General features: G+C 42.5%; 1 protein-coding gene across 1 annotated transcript; it reads right to left on the minus strand.

Annotated features, from left to right (window-relative positions):
- Window positions 1-804: 804 nt before the first annotated feature.
- LOC119742151 (pentraxin fusion protein-like) lies at window positions 805-9,787 on the minus strand. Its single transcript, XM_038218192.1, has 8 exons — window positions 9,640-9,787; window positions 5,225-5,282; window positions 4,842-4,973; window positions 3,912-4,001; window positions 3,422-3,655; window positions 2,882-3,013; window positions 2,415-2,504; window positions 805-1,720 (listed from the first exon to the last, which is right to left on the minus strand). The coding sequence occupies exons 1-8, from the start codon at window positions 9,712-9,714 to the stop codon at window positions 1,488-1,490; spliced, it is 1,044 nt and encodes a 347-aa protein (XP_038074120.1). The 5' UTR covers window positions 9,715-9,787; the 3' UTR covers window positions 805-1,487.
- Window positions 9,788-21,403: the final 11,616 nt, after the last annotated feature.

Consider the following 21,403-nt stretch of genomic DNA (forward strand, 5'->3'; position numbering starts at 1 on the left):
ACAATAAAACAAGAGATAAAGATCATGAGATCAAGATTGTTGTCATTGTTTTACATTTTTTTTAACGTTTTAACAAATGGTATAATTTGCCCAATAAAGGGGAAAACATTTGCTCAATAATGGGCAAAACATTTGTAGTTTTTGGCAAACTCCCAATGGGGTTGGGCAGTATTTTTTTACCACATAAATGGGTAAAAAGTGACCAACTTTGGGACATCTTTTTGGACACATGCCCAGTAGTTGGTAAAAATTGGGTATTTTTTACCATTTCTTGGTTAAACTAATCACCCATAGTTTAGGTAAATTTTAACCACCAACTGGCATATCAAATACCCAACAAGTGGGTGAACAAAATGTTACCAAGTTGTTGGGTGATGCAACTTGGTTGTGTGTGCCCAATTTGGATGGGCAATATTTTGCCCAAATGTTGGACGTGTTAACTATTCGCCCTTCGTTGGGTAAAAAAATGGGCATTTTTTGTTTACAGTATAGCTAAGTAGGTCCAAGTACCAAATTAATGCCAAAATGCACTCGTCAGATTTTATATATATTTTTTTAACTAAGGTGCACTTGTCTTGCAGTAAAGATATCTTGACATAATCACAGTAACGCTTGAAGGCAAGTAATTTGAACACTTTGGATGGAGCTCCATCTCCGCGGGCAACTGATTATAAATCCCAATGATATTATTTTCATGAATATTGGTCACCGCAAAATACTAAGTTTTGTTTAAAGTATGATAATTCCATTATTACTATCATTTACATCAGCACTTTAAACAAAATGGATGAATCAGAGAAGGGATGTCATGCATGCAAACGTGTTTTATTACTCAAAGAGTATGCACCAAAATATTAAAAAGACTTAAAGAGCAGTAATAAAGCAATGAAAACTGCGTTAAAAAAATACAAATAAAAGTTGCAATAAAAGGCTGAAAATAAAACCTTAACCACCACCAATAAGCGATGTGGTCTTCATCTCGCAACGTTAGCTAAACAAAAAAGAAACAAAACATAAACTGAATTCGTGGAAATCGAGTCACATTTAAGGTCAGGGTAGAGAAACAATCTGACTGATCATTTTTTTCAGTTATTTTTACATTCCAAATAAATTCCAGAAAGGTCCAATCATTAAACCAAATTGTATTACTGAGACAATCGTCCAACCAATGACTGATCATTGGTAAACGTTTTAGGAGTAGTCCGATGTGGATTTTCTTGTGAAAAGTTACAGGCATGTTGAACCATATTGTTGACAAATAAAGTACTTGGTTCTGTATGACATCATCTTCACGTCATTTAGGCACACAACAAAACGCCTTGTAAGGCCTATATTTATTTAGAATTTAGTAAGGAAGAACCTATCCACCAATAAAAAACATGAAAAATAATCAGGCTGAATTCGTAATCGCAATGCAATTCGTAATCGGCCGTGATTTTTAAACGGGTCTAATTCGAAATCGGGTGACAAGGTGACGGTTAATATTCTTAGCACTGTCCGGAAGACAGCACTTCAACGTAGACCTCACAGAGTTGAAGAACTGCAGTGCCCGGAATATCGACGCTCACGTAGCGCGCCCTCAACGGTAGACTGCACTCAACCGCGATTGTACCGCCCAATGGTTGGGCTTGATCGGCGGTGATTGGTGCCCCGCATGCCTGGTTCGCAACAACGTTCTTGTCGGACCCAGCACGAACAATGGCGTTCTGCAGACGTTCACCTGTAAATAAAATTAAAAGAACGTAAGTATGAAGAGAAGCCTCCTCAAATTAACCATTTTATGAATCTAGTTAGAATGATGGAGAGATTTGAATTTTATAAAGCAACTAGAAGGGATAAATTAGCTACCCATCAAAGAAAATGGTATCCATTGATGTAACTCAATTTTTCCTTCTCGCTCTGTCACCAATTTATAATTTATTTCTGCCATTTCTGAATTGTATGACCATAATATTAATTCATTTGTTTTGTAATTATTGATGCACTGGCGAATAAAAAAAAATTAAAAAAAAAAATTAAAAGAACGGAATATCAATTGAAAGGATGATAGCTGTCGTGCTTTTGTTTTGTAAAAGGACTTACATTGTATTTCAAACTATCAATTAAAATTGCTATTGATCGTTACTTTACATGTTAAATTTACGGACTTTGTTGAATGTTTAACGTTCGCTGCTAATATCTTGTAACAAAGAAATAGTCTCCGAAATTGCACATGATAAAACAATTGAACATGACCTTTGTGGACGGTACACAAATAAATGTATCTGGAGGAATGGAAGATAGCTGTGAGTAGAGTTATAGTAAAGCCACAAAAATGCATGGTTGTATGCATACCCAAGGAACATAATTAAGAGTCACATTTCTCTGTAAGGATCCCAACTTTTGCGTCAAGTGACCATAGTGAAGATACTTACTGCAGCAGTCTCCGCGGTTCAGGATGGTTACCTTGGTAACGCATTGCTCAGCACCAAGATCGACCCTCCACCAGGGATTCTGCTCCTCATCTGAATAAATGAGAAAATCATCTATCGTTATTCCAGCTACTATAGAAACATGATGTCGCTGTTGTGCCTGTTTCTTTTTATAAGAGGGTGTCCTCGGAATATACGAAATTACAGAAGATAAGTATTGAAGACTTGCATGGTTTAAAGTCTAAAGATGCGAGGTTTGTGGAAACATCACGACTGCATAATGTAGTCAAATTTCGTTTGTATAACTGTGTGTGGTTCTGATGATTGGAATCTTTTGTGGTTTTCTCTTTCACATCAACCCGCAGATGATATTTAGTGGAAATTATTACATTCCATACAAATTTATGAGCCAATAAACACTGGACAATGGACAATCATTAGACAATGTTTTAAACGAGGATTCATCTTACTTGTGTGTGAGCAATGACCATCGGGATACAGAATGGTCGATGAGCTACCGTCAACAGCTTTGCCCGCTGCAAAGCTTGATTGTAGTGTAGAGCTTTGTTCGGCTGGTTGATTAACGATACTGAACGTCTTCGCTATTTAAGGGGCCAACAAAATTAGTAAGATTTAAAAGCTGAAATGACGAAATTGATATATTCTAGTTTCAATCATGCATAAAAAAAGGTTCGAATTTCCAACGGGACGCGATACCGTTCATGTATCTTTATTGGTTGATTCGCCAAATACCTTTGGTGAACCAAAATAAATACACGACATTATAAATAGTTGTAAGAAGCTGAATTTGAAGTAACTGGATAACAATTACAATGTTGCTTACAAGACTAGGCTAACTATATTGTACAGCTGGACCCAGGCTTCTAATTTTAGGAATCCGACAATAAAAAAGTTTTTAGGATACTGAATCACTGTCAGTCACTCAGGTCACTGGTCCCTCAGGTTCAGCAACTCTGGAAAAAAACACTTCGTCTATTGATGAAACTCACTTGCGCATTGGTCAAGGGCGACTTCCTCCACAGTGACCTCGCAAAGTTGCAAGGTTGCCGTACCGGGGATGTCCACGCTGATGTAGCGCGCCCTCAACGGCGAAGAGCAATCAAACACGATGGTACCACCGAGTGGTTGGGCTTGGGCAGCGGTGACCGGTGAGTTACAAGTCGGGTTGTCGGTAGCAGTGGGGCTGTCACCAGCGCGGACAACAGCGCCTGTCAGTCGATCGCCTGCAAATAAAATTTCCAAAAACTTCATTTTGTTTGGGTTGTGTTGTGTTAATAAATAAATCTAGAATCTCGCAAAATAGGCCAATAATGGATGAAATTATAGTGTACTACAAGAAATGTTTAGCATTATTTTCCGCTGTTCAGAAAAAAACCTTTATTGTACAATCCAAACCTTGATGATCGAGGTCATGTTGTATATGGTTTGACATTATTCCCTTATCACATGATTTCCCTGTGCCTAATGTTAATGACTTACTGCAGCAGTCTCCACGGTTCAGAATGTTGACTTTGCTGATGCAGTGTTCCTCCCCCAGATCGACCATCCACCACGGATTCGAATTAGAAACTAGGCGAAAGAAAATAAAAGGAAATGGGTAAAATAAGTAAATTAGGCCGACGTTGTTGGCCTAAAAGGCGAATTCAAATTGTGTGTCCATAGTTTGCATTGTCGATTGTTTACTTCAGACACGTTATGAAAACAGCTAGTCACGGACGAGATGAAATTATAATTGTTTGGACCTTGAATACATCATTTGTGATAAAACTTTAAGTGCTATTGAGGTATGCATTGTTTCAGTAAGACTGATTTCTTGGAGGCCTATTTAAGCACAGATCCTCTACACAGAGTCCGTGATTTAAGTAACTGTTGGTGATAGGATGTTCATCCTCGGTCTTGCCTTCTCCGCATTTCACCTCATGTCCTCTTGAACTGTATTTTTATATACTTGTTATGTTTTAAAATAATTTCATTGTGGGGAGCAATAAAATATTTTAATATTTTATTGCTCCCCCTATTATTATTAAAATAATAATAGGGCGATTTCCCATAGACTTGTGCACACACATAAACTGTCACCTAACGCAATATTACCTTATCCTTTCTCCACGAAATTCGGTGTTTTTAATTAATGGACCATGACGAATCGATCTAGATGGTTTGCGACAATACAATTCCTTGTCCTAAGGGTCGTTTTCACAAAAGGGCGACAGTTATATGTCGCCTTAATAAGGTGTGTCGCCCTATTGTGGACGCAGTTGGCAAAATCTGTCGCCCTATTATAGCATTCAGTGGAATAATTAAAATTAAAAATAATTGGAATTTTTGTAGATCTACTTGACCATTTGACACCTCCTTTTTGTTATGTTTTTTTTTTAAATATTTAACTATAAGACGAAAATCTCTTACCAGTGTGGGAACATTTGGTATCGGGATACATGATGGTAGAGGAGCTTCCATCTACGGCCTTGGCTGATGTGTATGGCATCAAAGTGGAACTCTGCCATGTTACCTTGTCCACGATGGAGAGAGGTTGACCGCCTTCATTGACAACAAAATCAGAAAGGGTAGAAAAGATTATTGAACCGATAGAGGACAACTCATTACCAGCTAGGTTGAAAGAAATGAAAGATGCGGCGCTTCACCACTCTGGCGCTCTTCACCTTTCTGTCCTGCATTTCCGAGCGCGCGCAATTACACTCGCCTCAAAATCAGAACATTGGCGCATCTACTTTATTTAATTGCCATATTCTTTTCTTTGATCATATAAAATTATGAACGTGTTTATATACCTGCGACCTTCTTTTCTTCAGCTCTCTCCAGCATACGTTCAAGCAACTCCATTTCATCCTGAAAATATTTAGAGACCAAATATCATTTGCAATTCTTGGTTTAAGAAATGAAAGGAATCTAGTTTTGTTATGTTAATGGCTTATGTATACATGACGCCAGGCTCGGACACTGCCACATTGTAGTCTAGATAATTTGATAAGATAATTGGTGTTCTACCAAGGGGGGTTCTGCTGCTCGCAGAGGGCAGCGCGTCATCCGTATACTTATCTCATGACTGACTGTCCGTTCGTGGCTTAGACTGCCAATGCTTCTCGTTTTGGACCCTATAGCTACAACCTAAACCCCTATACATTTGTTCTGAATCTTTGCCTGTATAGGTCAGACTTTGTTTTTTTTGGTTTGTTTTGTTACCTGATGTCATTTATGCACCTTGCCCACAAATCACTCTAATGCCCGTCATGTCCCAAAATGAAAAAAAACTGAAGATTGCTAGCCTATGCTGCCAATGCTAGTGGACAGTTTTGGGTAGTAAAAATCGACACTGTTACAGTGGCACAACCTTTAGAGTTAAAAGGCACCTTTCCATTAGCTAACGGAAAGGTGCATTCTAATTCTAGAAGCAAGCGCGACAGCGTTTGATTTACCTCTGACGTGACTTCTCGCGCCTACTCGAGCCTGGCCCAAGTAACCGACTCGCCGAGCCGGTTACTTTGGTAAGTATCCCATAAGGCCATGCAACGTCCGGCGGGCGCCTCATCAGGCCGTGTCCGAAAACGGGCTTCCACGGAGCATTATAGAGCCAAACCCTATGCACGGAGCTACGGCTACGATTTGTCAGCGCGTCCCTGCGTATTTTCACTGGGCGTGGACGTGCCACTTCCGCAATTGTGTACAAGGTCTATGGAGAGTCAAGAATTTGTTTTCCAAACAAAAATGGAAATATTTCTCAGTCCAAGATTCATGTCTTATCATTATTTTTGCAATAAATGACCTTCATTGAGATGATATATGAAGAAAAAAAAAGTGGCGTCAGGTTGCAACATCCCCCCCCCCCACAGAAAAGCAAAAGCAAGAGGTGAGAAGTCATATTGGTGTAAATTTAATGGGGGGGGGCAAAATGTCCCTACCCCCTTTAAAACTGATAAATCGAGAATACGTTGAGATATTAAACAGGATTATTTTGAAATATATGTTTTGCCATCCTATAGAAAAAAAATCCTGGCGACGCCCATGTTTCCAGCTCTTGCACGAAACTTTACCCGAAACCGTTCGTTTAGTTAGCTCCACTGCGCATGTCTGTCATTACGCGAGGAGTCAGGCGCGAGTAAGCTGGGGGAAGTAATCGAACGCACTCAAGTAGTCGAACGCACCCATTGTGTTTAGTGACGGCAACATCCTGTGGGTTTTTGTCCCTTTATGGTACCCCCCCCCCCCCCCCGGCCTAGTTCAGGTGTCCCTGTGTTAACTGCATGGCAGCATTGCTGTTATAAACCATAATGGTTTTTCAATAATAGTTAACGGATTTTAAATATTTTCTTGCTAACAATAGGCTAATCACTCTTGCAGCCTCTAAAACGTCACGTTCGCCAGGAATGAATGCCCGCCCCTGGCAAGTTTGTGTAACAAATCCTTTCCCACGATCACTTAAAATGATTTTGAGGCCGTTGGGGTAATACCATCCTTGAATTAAATAATGGAGCAAATCTTTTGAATTGTTAAGTTTGTCAAGCTCACCTTGCTATACAAACTCCCTTGAAGGATCTTTCAGAATTTCAAGGTGTGTTTTTCTCTCTTCAGAAAATGTTTGAAGGGAACGACACTTTGTATTGTAATGCATGCAAACTGTAAATGGTGATTTATTTTTTAATGGGAAGGGGGGGGGGGTTGAGGTGTACCAATGAAGGCCTGGCTCTTGGCCCAACACAGTGATAAAATGAAATTGAGAATTAAGAGAAGCCTGAAGACGACTTGACCTTATATAGTGACCTTTTCGGCTTCGCACGTATTGAAAGCCACAATTTACAGTGGGGAAAAAAACGAGATTTTTTGTTTATGCAGCGGAAATTCCCTTAAATACAGGACAAAATTTTCATTTTCTTCTTTTTATGCAGCGGAAATTCCCTTAAATACAGGACAAAATTTTCATTTTCTTCAGCCCCGGTCTTGAAGTTGATTTATACTTTTCCTAACTCAAGAGAAATGGTTTCGAGTCAACACTAAGGACTTTGTCAAACCGGGCAAATGTATGCGGTGTATTTGGGGGATACAATCCATTTAAGCACAAAATAAATAAATTAAAACACAACTTGAAGAAATTGAAACACAGCGTACATGTCTTACCTTAAATTGATTATCACGTTTGCAAGTAAGTCCTAATACATATTCGCGTATTTTTAGTCAAGTGTATGCCTTTCCGAGTAAACAGGAAAAGAATTTTCACTTACACAGGATTTCCCTGATCATTTTCATTATTGGCCATTCAAGTTTGTGTGATGTCGACACATCGGATCATATTTTCTGCTGAGGTCCATTTTTCCCCAAAATCTTTGTGTCTGTAAAACTTTATAAATAAATGTAAAACTTTATAATGTAACAAGGTTTATATGAGGAATGATGTAGCGAAATAATGAAATGAAAAGGGCTACGGAATTTCTCTTTCACTGTTGATCTTTTCTACACTTGTTTTAAAATTTAGACAAATCCTTTAACTTCTTTTCCGTTCTGTTTTGTATTTTTTTAAAAATTATTTATCGCTGATTCACCCATCGATCACTTGACGTGCAAGATAGTGGCGTAACCAGGGGTTGGGGAGTGCAGAGCGGCAGATTACAATGGACTAGTCTTTGTACAAGCAAAATCGGGACGGCGGAATCGGCTTGTCGAAAAAAATCGTACGTCCTTCGGAAACTTTGCAGGGATGAAGAGCAAAGATGTCCGTGATTAATTGTTCGCTTTTAACAGTGCCCCCTATCAGAAGATGGTGCAAACCATCCTCCCTTTTTACAAGAATACGAACGTTCAGGAATTTCTTTAAAAAATACATGTGAAATATGTTTGCCCATTAATGATGATGAATGCCCGATCAACCCCTTACTGAATTGAAATGAGTACAATACTTTTAAGTTGAATGCAGCTTTTACAGGGACGAGTGAAGCTAAAAGACGATCATTGTCGTCGCCAGGATTTTTTTCTAGAGGGGGGGCAAAACATATTTTTCCCCAAAAATTCCTGTATTTCTCAATATACTCTTGATTCAGTTTAAGAGGGGGCAGGGACATTTTGCCCCCCCCCCACCCATTAAATTTACACCACAATGACTTCGCGCCTCTTTTTCTTTCTTTTTGAGTGGTCAGGTACAACCCGACCACTCTTTGGAGTTGTTACGATTAATCTTTCTTTTTTTTTTCTTTTTCTTTTTTACCGTACAGCACGTTTCCGCGGGTTTTCTCTTAAGCGGTTTATGATAGGAACTTGTAACTTTCAATAAATATCGACCCTCATCCTTAGTGGTGCATATTACTGACGTAATTATGACGTCATCGGGTGCCAAATTACAAGCGATTTTCGTTTAAAAAAATGACGATCTTCTTACACATATAACTCTTTAACAAAATGCCCCCCCCCCCCTCGCGACGCCCATGAAGACGATAGAATGTTCGGATAGTAAAATTGAATGATTCTTATTTATTGTCGAATGACGATCTGCGCGATCTTTTAATTTCAATCTAAACTGAATGAGCCAGGCGTTAAATTGAATGAAAACTGGATGAAATTGGCCGGGAAAAGCTATATTTTTTGTCTTTTCAATTAACATTTTTTCAGGCAGATCAGGCAAAAGTTACGAAAAAAGATAAGAGGAGGAACCCGCCAAGAATTAAAAGGTTGTCAAGGTACTGACTGATAATCAAAAGCCGAATTTGACACCTTGCTGGAATTGAACGAAGTTAAAGGTAAAGAAATCACTATTTGCCAAATCCAAGTCGATTGCACAGTGTTCCGTTAAAAACAATTTTTGAAAATACATGAAACAAAATTGACTTTTACTTTTGCCTCTAAAAAGTCGTTCAGGAAAGAGAAAATTGTTAATGACAACGATGCTACAACAACAATAGAAGGAATCACCATTCTGTGTCCAATTTCGTCTTTTTCATTTCCGACAAACCAATTCAATTTGCGATTTGTGACTTTGTTTTAGAAAAGAATAATTAATCGTTATAATGAATCGATACCAGCATTCTTTGGCCAATGAGACTTGGGAGTTGTCTGATTGTGAAACTTCTTTAATTAATACGGACGGTTGTGGTCAATATGGTCTGGTTATGTGACCATAATTAATCTTCTTTTAATACACTACGCAAAATCAACTTTTCGATCACCGTTCCTTTGTTTTCCTTGAAAGCAGAAACCAACTCACCTCGTTCATGGCGTCGGCGGTCAGGAACCCCACAAGTCCCAGCACCAAGACAGCAGCAGCTACCCCGCGAAACATTCTCCTCTTGATTTCACAAACTCGTAAGGAAGCTTCAGACACCAGAGTGAGGAGTGGCGGAATATGATATGCTTTTATACCCTGTAGAAAGGCATGTATCCCATAATCAAGCTCGTTAGCGAAAACGTCGTACACGCGCGCGGCGCCCATTGGATAAACACTCAGTTGCGTTAGCTTCCGGTTCCAATGGTTCCAACGCAAACTTAATGGCCAGTGGGCGTGGTTTAAACTGAACTGACGCACTAACGAATAGTCTATGTAATACACCACGGCAAAAGCTGTGGTATGCGTGAACAGATTCGCTGATTAATTAGGCAAGACCCCGCCTCTTGACCTCCTAGATTTTGACCAATCAGCGGGCGCTTTGGGTCGTATGGAAAGGAAGTTTCAAGGCATGTAGAACAATAATTGCAGTTCGAATACATGTTGACTGAGAGCTTGCTCATAGTGAAGATTGATTGGTGTCAAATACCATATGAAATTACCTCGCCTCAAATGGTATCGTTTGGAAGAAACTAACACTGACGGTGGTTTCAAAATAGGGTGCATGTATGCACTTTCTAAGCAAGATAAAAAATAACCAAGTATTTCTGCATAGGGCTCCGTGCACAAGTACGCCTTCAACGGCCACAAATGAGTTGGTGCATGGAGGCCTAGAATGGTTCCGGGTCCATCCTCTGCGTATTTCGAATGATCCAAAGTTATTGGGGCGGGGATTAGTCACATAGGAGGCCATCCTGGGCCAAGTTCGCGCAAGGACTATAGTTGACCAATGGTAAACTAACGTTTGCCCGAACTCTGTCTAGTCGACTATGGTTGACTACGCTAGTCGACTATTTGGAACCAGCCTACTGGGGTTGGTTGCTTCGCTGGTAACCAACAGCCGCACGCATTCATTACGCTAGCAGAGAGCCAGGATCCAGAAGTTTTGCGATGACATTTTGACCAGCGTTTGACTAGAGACGTTCGCACGTTGCTATCAGTGCGCAGGCGTAAGGTACGTCACAAATCAACCACTAGTCGACTAATGGTCCTTGCCCGAACTTGGCCCTGGCTGGGCACATTCAAAAAGTGGTGCGTACTTCTCGCGCGAACCAGTACAGTGCGCAGGTGTGTCCCGTCCACGCATAATGACATATGTGTCCTTGTGGAGTCATTTCTTTGTTCTCGTGTACTAAAGTTTTCGAGTTTGAAAGTGTACTTTCAAAATGCTCCTTTTTTAACCAGAATGAATCTCCTGGGCTGAAATTTGGAATTAATATCCCTTACATAAAATACTTCTATTTGCGACGGATCAACACACCTTGGAAATTCCTAGTTTTTTAAGTAAAATCCATATATCTATTTCGTGATAACCTTGTGGAGACGTATTCACCTATAGAAAGTGCCCTGTGGAGACGTATACAATCTTTTGTTCCCTATTGTGCACGTCTCCATAGGGTACCGTGTAACAGATCACGGGGATATGGATCTCAAAAGTGTTAAATAAGCCCATAACGGCAAATCCTTCAATCCACATATTGGCCTCCGTCCCGTAAGTTTTTTTGCCAAAAAGAAAAAAAATGCGAATGGTCAACGACGCATTGTGTCCGATCGTACTTTTGTTTTACTTAGGCCTATTTAGTTTTGTTCCATTAAAATCAAATATTTTTTTCGTCATGGTAAAGCTTCACCAATGCTATATTTTCAAAACTCCATCAAATTAAGGACATGATACTTTATGTACTCCTGCAAACAGGTCACGTTCACATTGTGTGTGAACAGTGCACCAAGTACAATCAATGGTCCGTCCGTGGTATAAACTCACAATGTTCTTCGCGAAGGTGTGTTAAGTTTTCCCACATTAACATAATGCTACTAAGTACCACCAGTGTGGCCACTGCTTGAAAAAAATTTCAAGATCTTGAAAAATTGAGACCCAACTTGAAAACTTGAAAAAAAAAATGAAAAAGCAAGAAATCTTGAAAATTTTCCACTAAAAGTACAAAACCATATGTTTTGTAGAAACTTTGACAACTTTTTCCACTGAACACCCGAGCTTTTTAGCGACTTTTATTTTTACTTTGTAATTCTTTTAGCATTGGCGCGCTATACATACGGTCAGACCCTGCAGTGTATGTAAGCTTAGGCTCTAGGCACTGCATGACGCGCGCTTCATTAGATGACCTCTCCGGGAGAGGGCATTGTGACCGTTTTAGCCGATTTTCGGCTAACTTTGACAGAATTTTTGTTAAAAAAAGACTTTGACAGAAAATTTGACAGAATGGATTTTTTGGCAGATTTCTGGCAGGATTCTGCAAAAATAGTATTTTGACAGAAAATTAAAAGCAAATTTGAAAAAAAATGGCACATTTGTTGAAAAGAGCTTCAATCCTTTCAAAAAAACTTTTGCATAATGGGACAGGTTGGCTGGTCTAGTAATTTTCATAGGCTTGAAAAATCTTGAAAATTTTTAGATGCGATCTTGAAAAAAATAAAAAAAACAGAGTGGCCACACTGAGTACCACCATGGAGCAAGGAATCCTTGCTCCATGGTACCACGCAAAACATCTTTAAATTTGTTCATCACGTCGTTCTCATTCTGTCGCTGTTTAAGAGGAAGTTTTACTCAACCTCCCATGAATGTTTGTACACTAATAACGGATCCAAGACAGCCCGGGCTCGCCAAATTCGCTCCACGTTCGTGGAAAAATGTGAAGAGTGTCTTCCGCGGGTTCGGGGACTTTAGGTCGTCCTCAGTTTCGCGTCCGGACGCCGGACGGGCGATCCGTTTCGTCGATTTTTCGTAACTGCGTGTGTTTTTTTTTCACAGGAATGGCCGGTGTGCCGGTGTGCGCTGTCACGTTGATTGCCTGTCTGCCCTCTGTGCTGGCTTTTCTGCGAGTCAATGCTGCGCGTGGTCAGTGGCTTGAAACTGTGGGCGTTGTGTTTACGCGTTCTACGTGGCCGTTGTTGAATACAGTTCACGAAACAGTGTGACCTTGGGGATTATGATTGTTACGGTGGCCCACAACTGTCACGGCAAAAGCAAAAGCGCCACGGCAAAAGCAAAAGCGCCACGGCAAGCGCAAAAGCGCCGCGGCAAGCGCAACAGCGCCGCGGCAAGCGCAACAGCGCCGCGGCAAGCGCAAAAGCGCCACGGCAAAAGAAAAAGCGCCACGGCAAAACAAAAAGCGCCGCGGCAAAAGAAAAGCGCCACGGCAAAACAAAAAGCGCCACGGCAAAAGAAAAAGCGCCACGGCAAAACAAAAAGCGCCGCGGCAAGCGCAAAAGCGCCACGGCAAGCGCAAAAGCGCCACGGCGAAAGCAAAAGCGCCACGGCGAAGGCAAAAGTGCCACGGGTTTATTGGGAAGGGGCGTAATCATACATGCCGCTACTACATCAAAAAATAAAATGGGAAGGAGAATGGCCGCCACCAGGAATTCTTATTAAGCACAGAATTTAATTCTTTGAGAAGTGATTTTATGGCTGAGAAAATAGCAAAGCCAAGGAAAACCGGTCAGGAAATAAATCGTCGATATTAATTTGTTGTAGGATAATTATTATTCCAAGAGAGTTGCTGCCGTGAATCAGAGTTTATCAAGGAGTGGGACTCGCTATCGGCACCATCAGGGCCGTTCCTCATTTCTTTACATTTCGTGGGATGCAAACAATTACAAAGACGGGAGGCTCTGTGAGCTGATGCATTTTTGAAAACATTTTTTTCCCCTTCCGACTAGCATGCAGAGAAGAGTTCCGTTAATTTGAGCCTTTTTTCACAGGTGTGTATACCAGTGTAGGCACGAAAGTGAGCTGCCCAGAGTGTATGAGTTAATTTTTTTTTTCTTTTTCAGTATATCATACACATCTATAGGAAGTCGATTAAGGCTCTCCTGCAGGGCTGCGGCAGTGGGTGGGTAAGGCTTGTCAACACGTAACTCGCCCGCGGGCCCATTAGGTTAGAAATTCCCAGAGAGCGGGAATTTCAAAACTCTTCGCTGAACGTTGATTGCACTGACCGGTTTTCCTTGCTATTTTCTCAGCCATAAAATCACTTCTCAATTCATGGTGGCGGCCATACTCCTTTCCATTTAATTTTAGATGTAGTGGCGGCATGTATGATTACGCCCCTTCCCAATAAACACGACTGAGTTGAAGATAACTCACAAATCGAGAAATGGATCGTTCTATTAGACAGTTGCAACGCTTTCGACAGAGGAGGTTAGGTCGTGGATTTCATGTAAGGAACGTAACACAGGCGAAGACTTTGGATATAGAATAAGAAAGAAAGAAATTTACTTTAAAAGGGGGGGGGTAAGGGAGAGACACTAAACAAAGGAGAAGTGTTATCGTTGAGATGCACAGTTCTAAGCTCTCCTCTTTCTGCCCTGCAGGCTGATTCTGCGATGATGTGGAAGACTGTCCACATGGCAACTCATCATCGCTATCGCTAAACATCATGAGGTCTTGTTCGGCTTGTTGGTTTCTTGAGCCGGGGGTGGGTGGGCCAATGAGTTCTAGGTTCTGAGTTAATTTCTTTCTTTCTTATTGTATATCCAAACTCTGGGCAGCTCAATTGTGTGCCTACACTGGTGAGCTTGTCTTACATACGCAGTGTGGACTTCCGAACAAAAGACGTCCACATAATGTAGGTAGCAGCGACGAAGTGTGGACTTGCCCACGTCCACACAGTGTTTCCCCATTTCTGGAAAACAGGTTTAGAGGCATTTTTGGGTTAGGTTTATCTGTAGCAGAATGAAGAGAAACACTAAAGGGAATCATTGAAAAAAAATTGGGTTGTAAGAGTTTTCACAGTTTGAGAAAAATGAGTTTTTCCACTGGTGTTCCTTAACTACACGAAAAGAAAGGAAAGTCCACACTAGGTATGTGAAACAAGTCTGTGTGTACACACCGGTGAACTCATTGGCGTCGCCAGAATTTTTTCTAAAGGGGGCAAAACATATTTTTCCCAAAAAATTCTTGTATTTCTGAACAAATTCTCGATTTCTCAGTTTTAGACGGGGGCAGGGACATTTTGCCCCCCCCCCCAACTCATTCAATTTACACCACTATGACTTCGCGCCTCTTTTTCTTTTCTTATTTTTCTCTCAGTTTTTTCCCCTTCCTTTGTTGTGTGCTATTCCAGGGGGGGGGGGGGGAGCGCCCCCTTGCCCCCCTCGCGACGCCCATGGGTGAACTAAGTCTCAAATTAACGGAACTCTTCTCTGCATGCTAGTCGGAAGGAAAAAAACTCTTCAAAAAATGCATCAGCTCACAGAGCCTCCCGTCCTCGTAATTGTTTGCAGAAATGAGGAACGGCCCTGATGGTGCTGATAGCGAGTCCCACTCCTTGATAAACTCTGATTCACGGCAGCAACTCTCTTGGAATAATAATTATCCTACAACAAATTAATATCGACGATTTATTTCCTGACCGGTTTTCCTTGGCTTTGATATTTTCTCAGCCATAAAATCACTTCTCAAAGAATTAAATTCTGTGCTTAATAAGAATTCCTGGTGGCGGCCATTCTCCTTCCCATTTTATTTTTTGATGTAGTAGCGGCATGTATGATTACGCCCCTTCCCAATAAACCCGTGGTACTTTTGCCGTGGCGCTTTTGCGCTTGCCGCGGCGCTTTTTGTTTTGCCGTGGCGCTTTTTCTTTTGCCGTGGCGCTTTTTGTTTTGCCGTGGCGCTTTTTCTTTTGCCGCGGCGCTTTTTGTTTTGCCGTGGCGCTTTTTCTTTTGCCGTGGCGCTTTTGTGCTTGCCGTGGCGCTGTTGCGCTTGCCGCGGCGCTGTTGCGCTTGCCGCGGCGCTTTTGCGCTTGCCGTGGCGCTTTTGCTTTTGCCGTGACAGTTGTGGGCCACCGTAGTACGTCCATTGTGCGTGACCATGCTGTATCCATAATATTCGCTATGCTTTGCGTGCCCGTGCGCCGAACGCATGCATACTGGGCCACACATTAAGTATACCATGCGCAGCCTGACCAATCAAAAGCCGACACTGCACACTTGCGGGCTATCCGTAAAACGGCCAGTGGCAACGCGTATATGCTCGACACAATGCATGTGAGTGGTGTTGCTCAATTCCGTCATGGCTGTTGTGCAGGGGAGGTCGCTGCCCGAAATTCAGTGTCGCGTTCTTTTTGAAGTTTACGTTTGTTGACTAGTCCAATACTGTAACTTCATTGAGACCTTCCTCCATGATTCAGACTCTGTAAAACTGCACTGATCATTTTCAACGCAAATTACAGGAGGTGTTGCCCGGGCCCCGGGAGCCGGGCACGCAGTTGATAGCGTTTTATCATGAGCCCGACTGCCTCACGCACAAGCTCTTGGTATAGCATATAGAGGTACTCAGGTAGACATTATGGCTAGCGACGCTAAGCAATCACGTGTCATGCTATGGACATGTCCTCGGTCCTGCAGCACTGCTGTTCAGCGGTCAATCAGTCACGTTGAAGGTGGTGTGTTTTACTTCGAACCGTACGCGATATCCTATCCAGTCTGTGTATATGGAGATCAATGGTTCCAACGCAAACTTAATGGCCAGTGGGCGTGGTTTAAACTGAACTGACGCACTAACGAATAGTCTATGTAATAGACCACGGCAAAAGCTGTGGTATGCGTGAACAGATTCGCTGATTAATTAGGCAAGACCCCGCCTCTTGACCTCCTAGATTTTGACCAATCAGCGGGCGCTTTGGGTCGTATGGAAAGAAAGTTTCAAGGCATGTAGAACAATAATAGCAGTTCGAATACATGTTGACTGAGAGCTTGCTCATAGTGAAGATTGATTGGTGTCAAATACCATATGAAATTACCTCGCCTCAAATGGTATCGTTTGGAAGAAACTAACACTGACGGTGGTTTCAAAATAGGGTGCATGTATGCACTTTCTAAGCAAGATAAAAAAATAACCAAGTATTTCTGCATAGGGCTCCGTGCACAAGTACGCCTTCAACGGCCACAAATGAGTTGGTGCATGGAGGCCTAGAATGGTTCTGGGTCCATCCACTGCGTATTTCGAATGATCCAAAGTTATTGGGGCGGGGATCGGTCACAGGAGGCCATCCTGGGCCAAGTTCGCGCAAGGACTATAGTTGACCAATGGTTAACTAACGTTTGCCCGAACTCTGTCTAGTCGACGATGGTTGACTACGCTAGTCGACTATTTGGAACCAGCCTACTGGGGTTGGTTGCTTCGCTGGTAACCAACAGCCGCGCGCATTCATTACGCTAGCAGAGAGCCAGGATCCAGAAGTTTTGTGATGACATTTTGACCAGCGTTTGACTAGAGACGTTCGCACGTTGCTATCAGTGCGCAGGCGTAAGGTACGTCACAAATCAACCACTAGTCGACTAATGGTCCTTGCCCGAACTTGGCCCTGGCTGGGCACATTCAAAAAGCGGTGCGTACTTCTCGCGCGAACCAGTACAGTGCGCAGGTGTGTCCCGTCCACGCATAATGACATTTGTATCCTTGTGGAGTCATTTCTTTATTCTCGTGTACTAAAGTTTTCGAGTTTGAAAGTGTACTTTCAAAATGCTCCTATTTTAACCAGAATGAATCTCCTGGGCTGAAATTTGGAATTAATATCCCTTACATAAAATACTTCTATTTGCGACGGATCAACACACCTTGGACATTCCTAGTTTTTGAGTAAAATCCATATACTATTTCGTGATAACCTTGTGGAGACGTATTCACCTATAGAAAGTGCCCTGTGGAGACGTATACAATCTTTTGTTCCTATTGTGCACGTCTCTATAGGGTACCGTGTAACAGATCACGGGGATATGGATCTCAAAAGTGTTAAATAAGCCCATAACGGCAAATCCTTCAATCCAGATATAGGCCTCCGTCCCGTAATTTTTTTTGCCAAAAAGAAAAAAAAATGTTAGCGGTCAATGACGCATTGTGTCCGATCGTACTTAGGCCTATTTAGTTTTGTTCCATTAAAATCAAATATTTTGTCGTCATGGTAAAGCTTCACCAATGCTCTGTTTTTAAACTCCACCAAATTAAGGACATTATACTTTATGTACTCCTGCAAACAGGTCACGTTCACATTGTGTGTGAACAGTGAAAATGCACCAAGTACATCAATGGTCTGTCCGTGGTATAAATGTTCTTCGCGAAGGTGGGTCAAGTTTTCCCACATTAACATAATGCTACTATAAGTACCACGCAAAACATCCTTAAATTTGTTCATCACGTCGTTCTCATTCTGTCGCTATTTAAGAGGAAGTTTTACTCGACCTCCGAGAAATGTTTGTGCACTGATAACGGATTCGAGACCGCCGGCTCGCCAAATTCGCTCCACATTCGTGGAAAAATGTGGAGAGTGTCTACCGCTGGTTCAGGTACTTTGGGTCGTCCTCAGTTTCGCGTCCGGACGCCGGACGGGTGATCCTTGCGTCGCTCAATTGACAGAGGTATTAGAAAAGCCCACCATCAATACGTCAATGAGGTGATAGGGGAGAGCCTAAAGAGTGACAACACAAACCCCTTTTGGAGCTATATCAAATCCACCAGCCAGGAGTTGTTCGGTATATCATCTCTCACCTCTATGGGACGCTGATGTGTGTCTCTTGCTGCTGATAAAGCCCAGGCATTGAACAGCCAATTCTGCTCCGTCTTCACGAAAGAAAACCCGAGTGACTTTCCAGAATTGGAACCAAACGACATCCCAGATCTACCAAATGTCACCATAGACACAGCTGGCGTAGAAAAGCTCCTCACCGACATTCAACCTAAAAAAACATCAGGACCAGACCAGGTTTCTGCAAAGATTTTAAAAAGCTGCGCCTCCAGCCTAGCACCAGTGCTGCAAAAAAATGTTTCAGAAGTCTGTGGATACTGGTACTCTACCAGACGAGTGGTTGAAAGCTAACGTCATTCCCATATACAAAAAAGGTGACCGCACAAATCCTGCAAACTACAGACCGGTGTCACTAACTGGGTCTCCTGAAGAAAAACATCCACTCGTGCAGCAAATCAGTCAAAGAAATATCCTACAAAACCCTCATCAGGCCGAAGCTTGAGTACTGTGCATCAATATGGGATCCTCGTCACAACAACACCAAAGCATCTTTTGAGAAAATACAACGCCGAGCTGCTTGCTTTGTCCAAAATGACTACAGCAGGAACTCAAGTGTCACAAACACTGGCAAACCTCCGATGGGAACCTCTCGAAAGTTGTCGCACCAAACTCCGCTTAATTTCCATCTTTAAGGAAGTCAATAATATCACTCCATCAAATGTCAACTGTCGCCAGAACATCATAAAAGTACTGTTACCAGTACTCATTCTACCCCCAGACAACTCGCAAATGGAACATCCTCCCACCAGACGTTAGAGCTCAACCTGACGTCAAATCATTCAAAGAGAGACTGGATCAAATAAATATGGATGAGCTGGTCCAAAAAGCTCATTACAAAATCTAATCACCTCCGCCACACTGACCTATGCGTTATAACCACCATCTGGTGGTGTTTGCATAGTATCCAGCAAAAGCAGAAGCAGAACGCATGCACTCCGGTGTCACGGTGTCACTTCTCCGGCGTGCTAGCTTCTCCGGGTGGATTCGGCGGATAATTGAGCACGTCACAGTGCACGTTACATGAGCACGATTCATGCTCATGTGTCCGCTGTGCTTACTTTTCCTCGGGCTGTTTTCTGAAGTCTACCATGGAGGAATATTCCTCCATGAGTCTACCAAGCCCATACACAGTGAGGGACACCCAAGAATGTGTTATGTAACACACTTCCTGTGAGTCAAGTCATTCCATGGTCTTGCAAAGTTGCAAGCATTCTGATTTATGTTCCCAGCGTCATGCATGTGTGTGTGTTCATGGTGGAATAATTAAGAACGAACTCCTTGGTCCGTGTTCCTTGCTCGTTCGTGGTCCATTTTGTCTTTATTTTTGCAACCACGGCTTAAAATAAATGTGCATTTCAAGTCTTTTTGGTTATTGGGAATTAATAGTGCGCGCCACAAAAATTCTGGATTGGACTGGTACCCTGTAACCATGTATACAAATATCCTAAGATCTTACGTGCACCAGTACAACCCCAAAGAACTCAGCACACTAATACAGTTGACGAAAATGTCCACTACTGCGCAATTTTGTGCATGCGTGTTGAAGAGAAATTTCCCTTTCGGAGAAGCTAGCACGTCGGAGAAGTGAGACCGTGACACCGGGCCACACTTTGCGCAGTCTCACCAATAAAAAGCCGGTGTCACGGTCTCGCTTCTCCGGCGTGCTGGATTCTCCGGGTGAATGCGGCGGATAATTGAGCACGTTGCAGTGCACGTTACATGAGCACGATACATGCTCATGTGTCCGCTGTGCTTACTTTTCCTCGGGCGGTGCTGTGGAGTCTACCAAGTCCACCCAAGAATGTGTTATGTAACACTTCCTGTGGGTCAAGCTTAAAGAGGACTGGAGTATTTTGCCTGGGTCATTCCATGGTCTTGCAACAGCGTGGGTGTGTATGTATGGAAGAATAATTAAGAACGAACTCCTTAGTCTGTGCATGGCTCCTTGGTCTGTGAAACTAAAGGTCTGTGTTCCTTGCTCGATCGTGGTTGTCTTTATTTTTGCAACCGTGTGTATCCTTCACATCTTTACATGTACAGTGTATTGGGAGTTCCGCGCGCCACGAAAATTCTGGATTCGACTGGTACCTTGTAACGTATACATTTGTACATACAAATATCCAAAGATCTCACGTGCACTCGTACAACCTCAAAGGACTCGGCACACAATAAAGTTGGCGAAATGTACACTACTGCGCAACTTGCGCATGCGTGTTTAGGCGAAATTTCCCTCTGCGGAGAAGCTAGCACGCCGGAGAAGTGAGACCGTGACACCGGCACTGCACATTTCCGGGCTATATATCCGTATTAGCCCGGAAATGTGCAGTGCCGGCTTTTTATTGGTGAGACTGCGCAAAGTGTGGCCCGGTGTCACGGTCTCACTTCTCCGGCGTGCTAGCTTCTCCGGGTGGATTAGGCGGATAATTGAGCACGTCACAGTGCACGTTACATGAGCACGATTCATGCTCATGTGTCCGCTGTGCTTACTTTTCCTCGGGCTGTTTTCTGAAGTCTACCAAGCCCATACACAGTGAGGGACACCCAAGAATGTGTTATGTAACACACTTCCTGTGAGTCAAGTCATTCCATGGTCTTGCAAAGTTGCAAGCATTCTGATTTATGTTCCCAGCGTCATGCATGTGTGTGTGTTCATGGTGGAATAATTAAGAACGAACTCCTTGGTCCGTGTTCCTTGCTCGTTCGTGGTCCATTTTGTCTTTATTTTTGCAACCACGGCTTAAAATAAATGTGCATTTCAAGTCTTTTTGGTTATTGGGAATTAATAGTGCGCGCCACAAAAATTCCGGATTGGACTGGTACCCTGTAACCATGCATACAAATATCCTAAGATCTTACGTGCACCAGTACAACCCCAAAGAACTCAGCACACTAATACAGTTGACGAAATTGTACACTACTGCGCAATTTTGTGCATGCGTGTTGAAGCGAAATTTCCCTTTCGGAGAAGCTAGCACGCCGGAGAAGTGAGACCGTGACACCGGTGTGCATGCGTTCTGCTTCTGCTTTTGCTGGATACTATGCAAACACCACCAGATGGTGGTTATAACGCATAGGTTCACAATTATCAACATTTTCACGAGCGT

This window comes from Patiria miniata, unplaced genomic scaffold (genome assembly GCF_015706575.1).
Source record: "Patiria miniata isolate m_02_andy unplaced genomic scaffold, ASM1570657v1 HiC_scaffold_5, whole genome shotgun sequence".
NCBI lineage: Eukaryota > Metazoa > Echinodermata > Asteroidea > Valvatida > Asterinidae > Patiria > Patiria miniata.

What these genes read in the sequence shown, in the direction of transcription:
- LOC119742151 (XM_038218192.1), bottom strand. Translation starts at nt 9,714, where the DNA reads ATGTTTCGCGGGGTAGCTGCTGCTGTCTTGGTGCTGGGACTTGTGGGG. An exon ending in TACCAAATGTTCCCACACTG is followed by an intron (nt 4,002 to 4,841) that starts GTAAGAGATTTT and finishes TCTTTCGCCTAG; the next exon opens with TTTCTAATTCGAATCCGTGG. An exon ending in CGCCCTTGACCAATGCGCAA is followed by an intron (nt 3,014 to 3,421) that starts GTGAGTTTCATC and finishes CCCCTTAAATAG; the next exon opens with CGAAGACGTTCAGTATCGTT.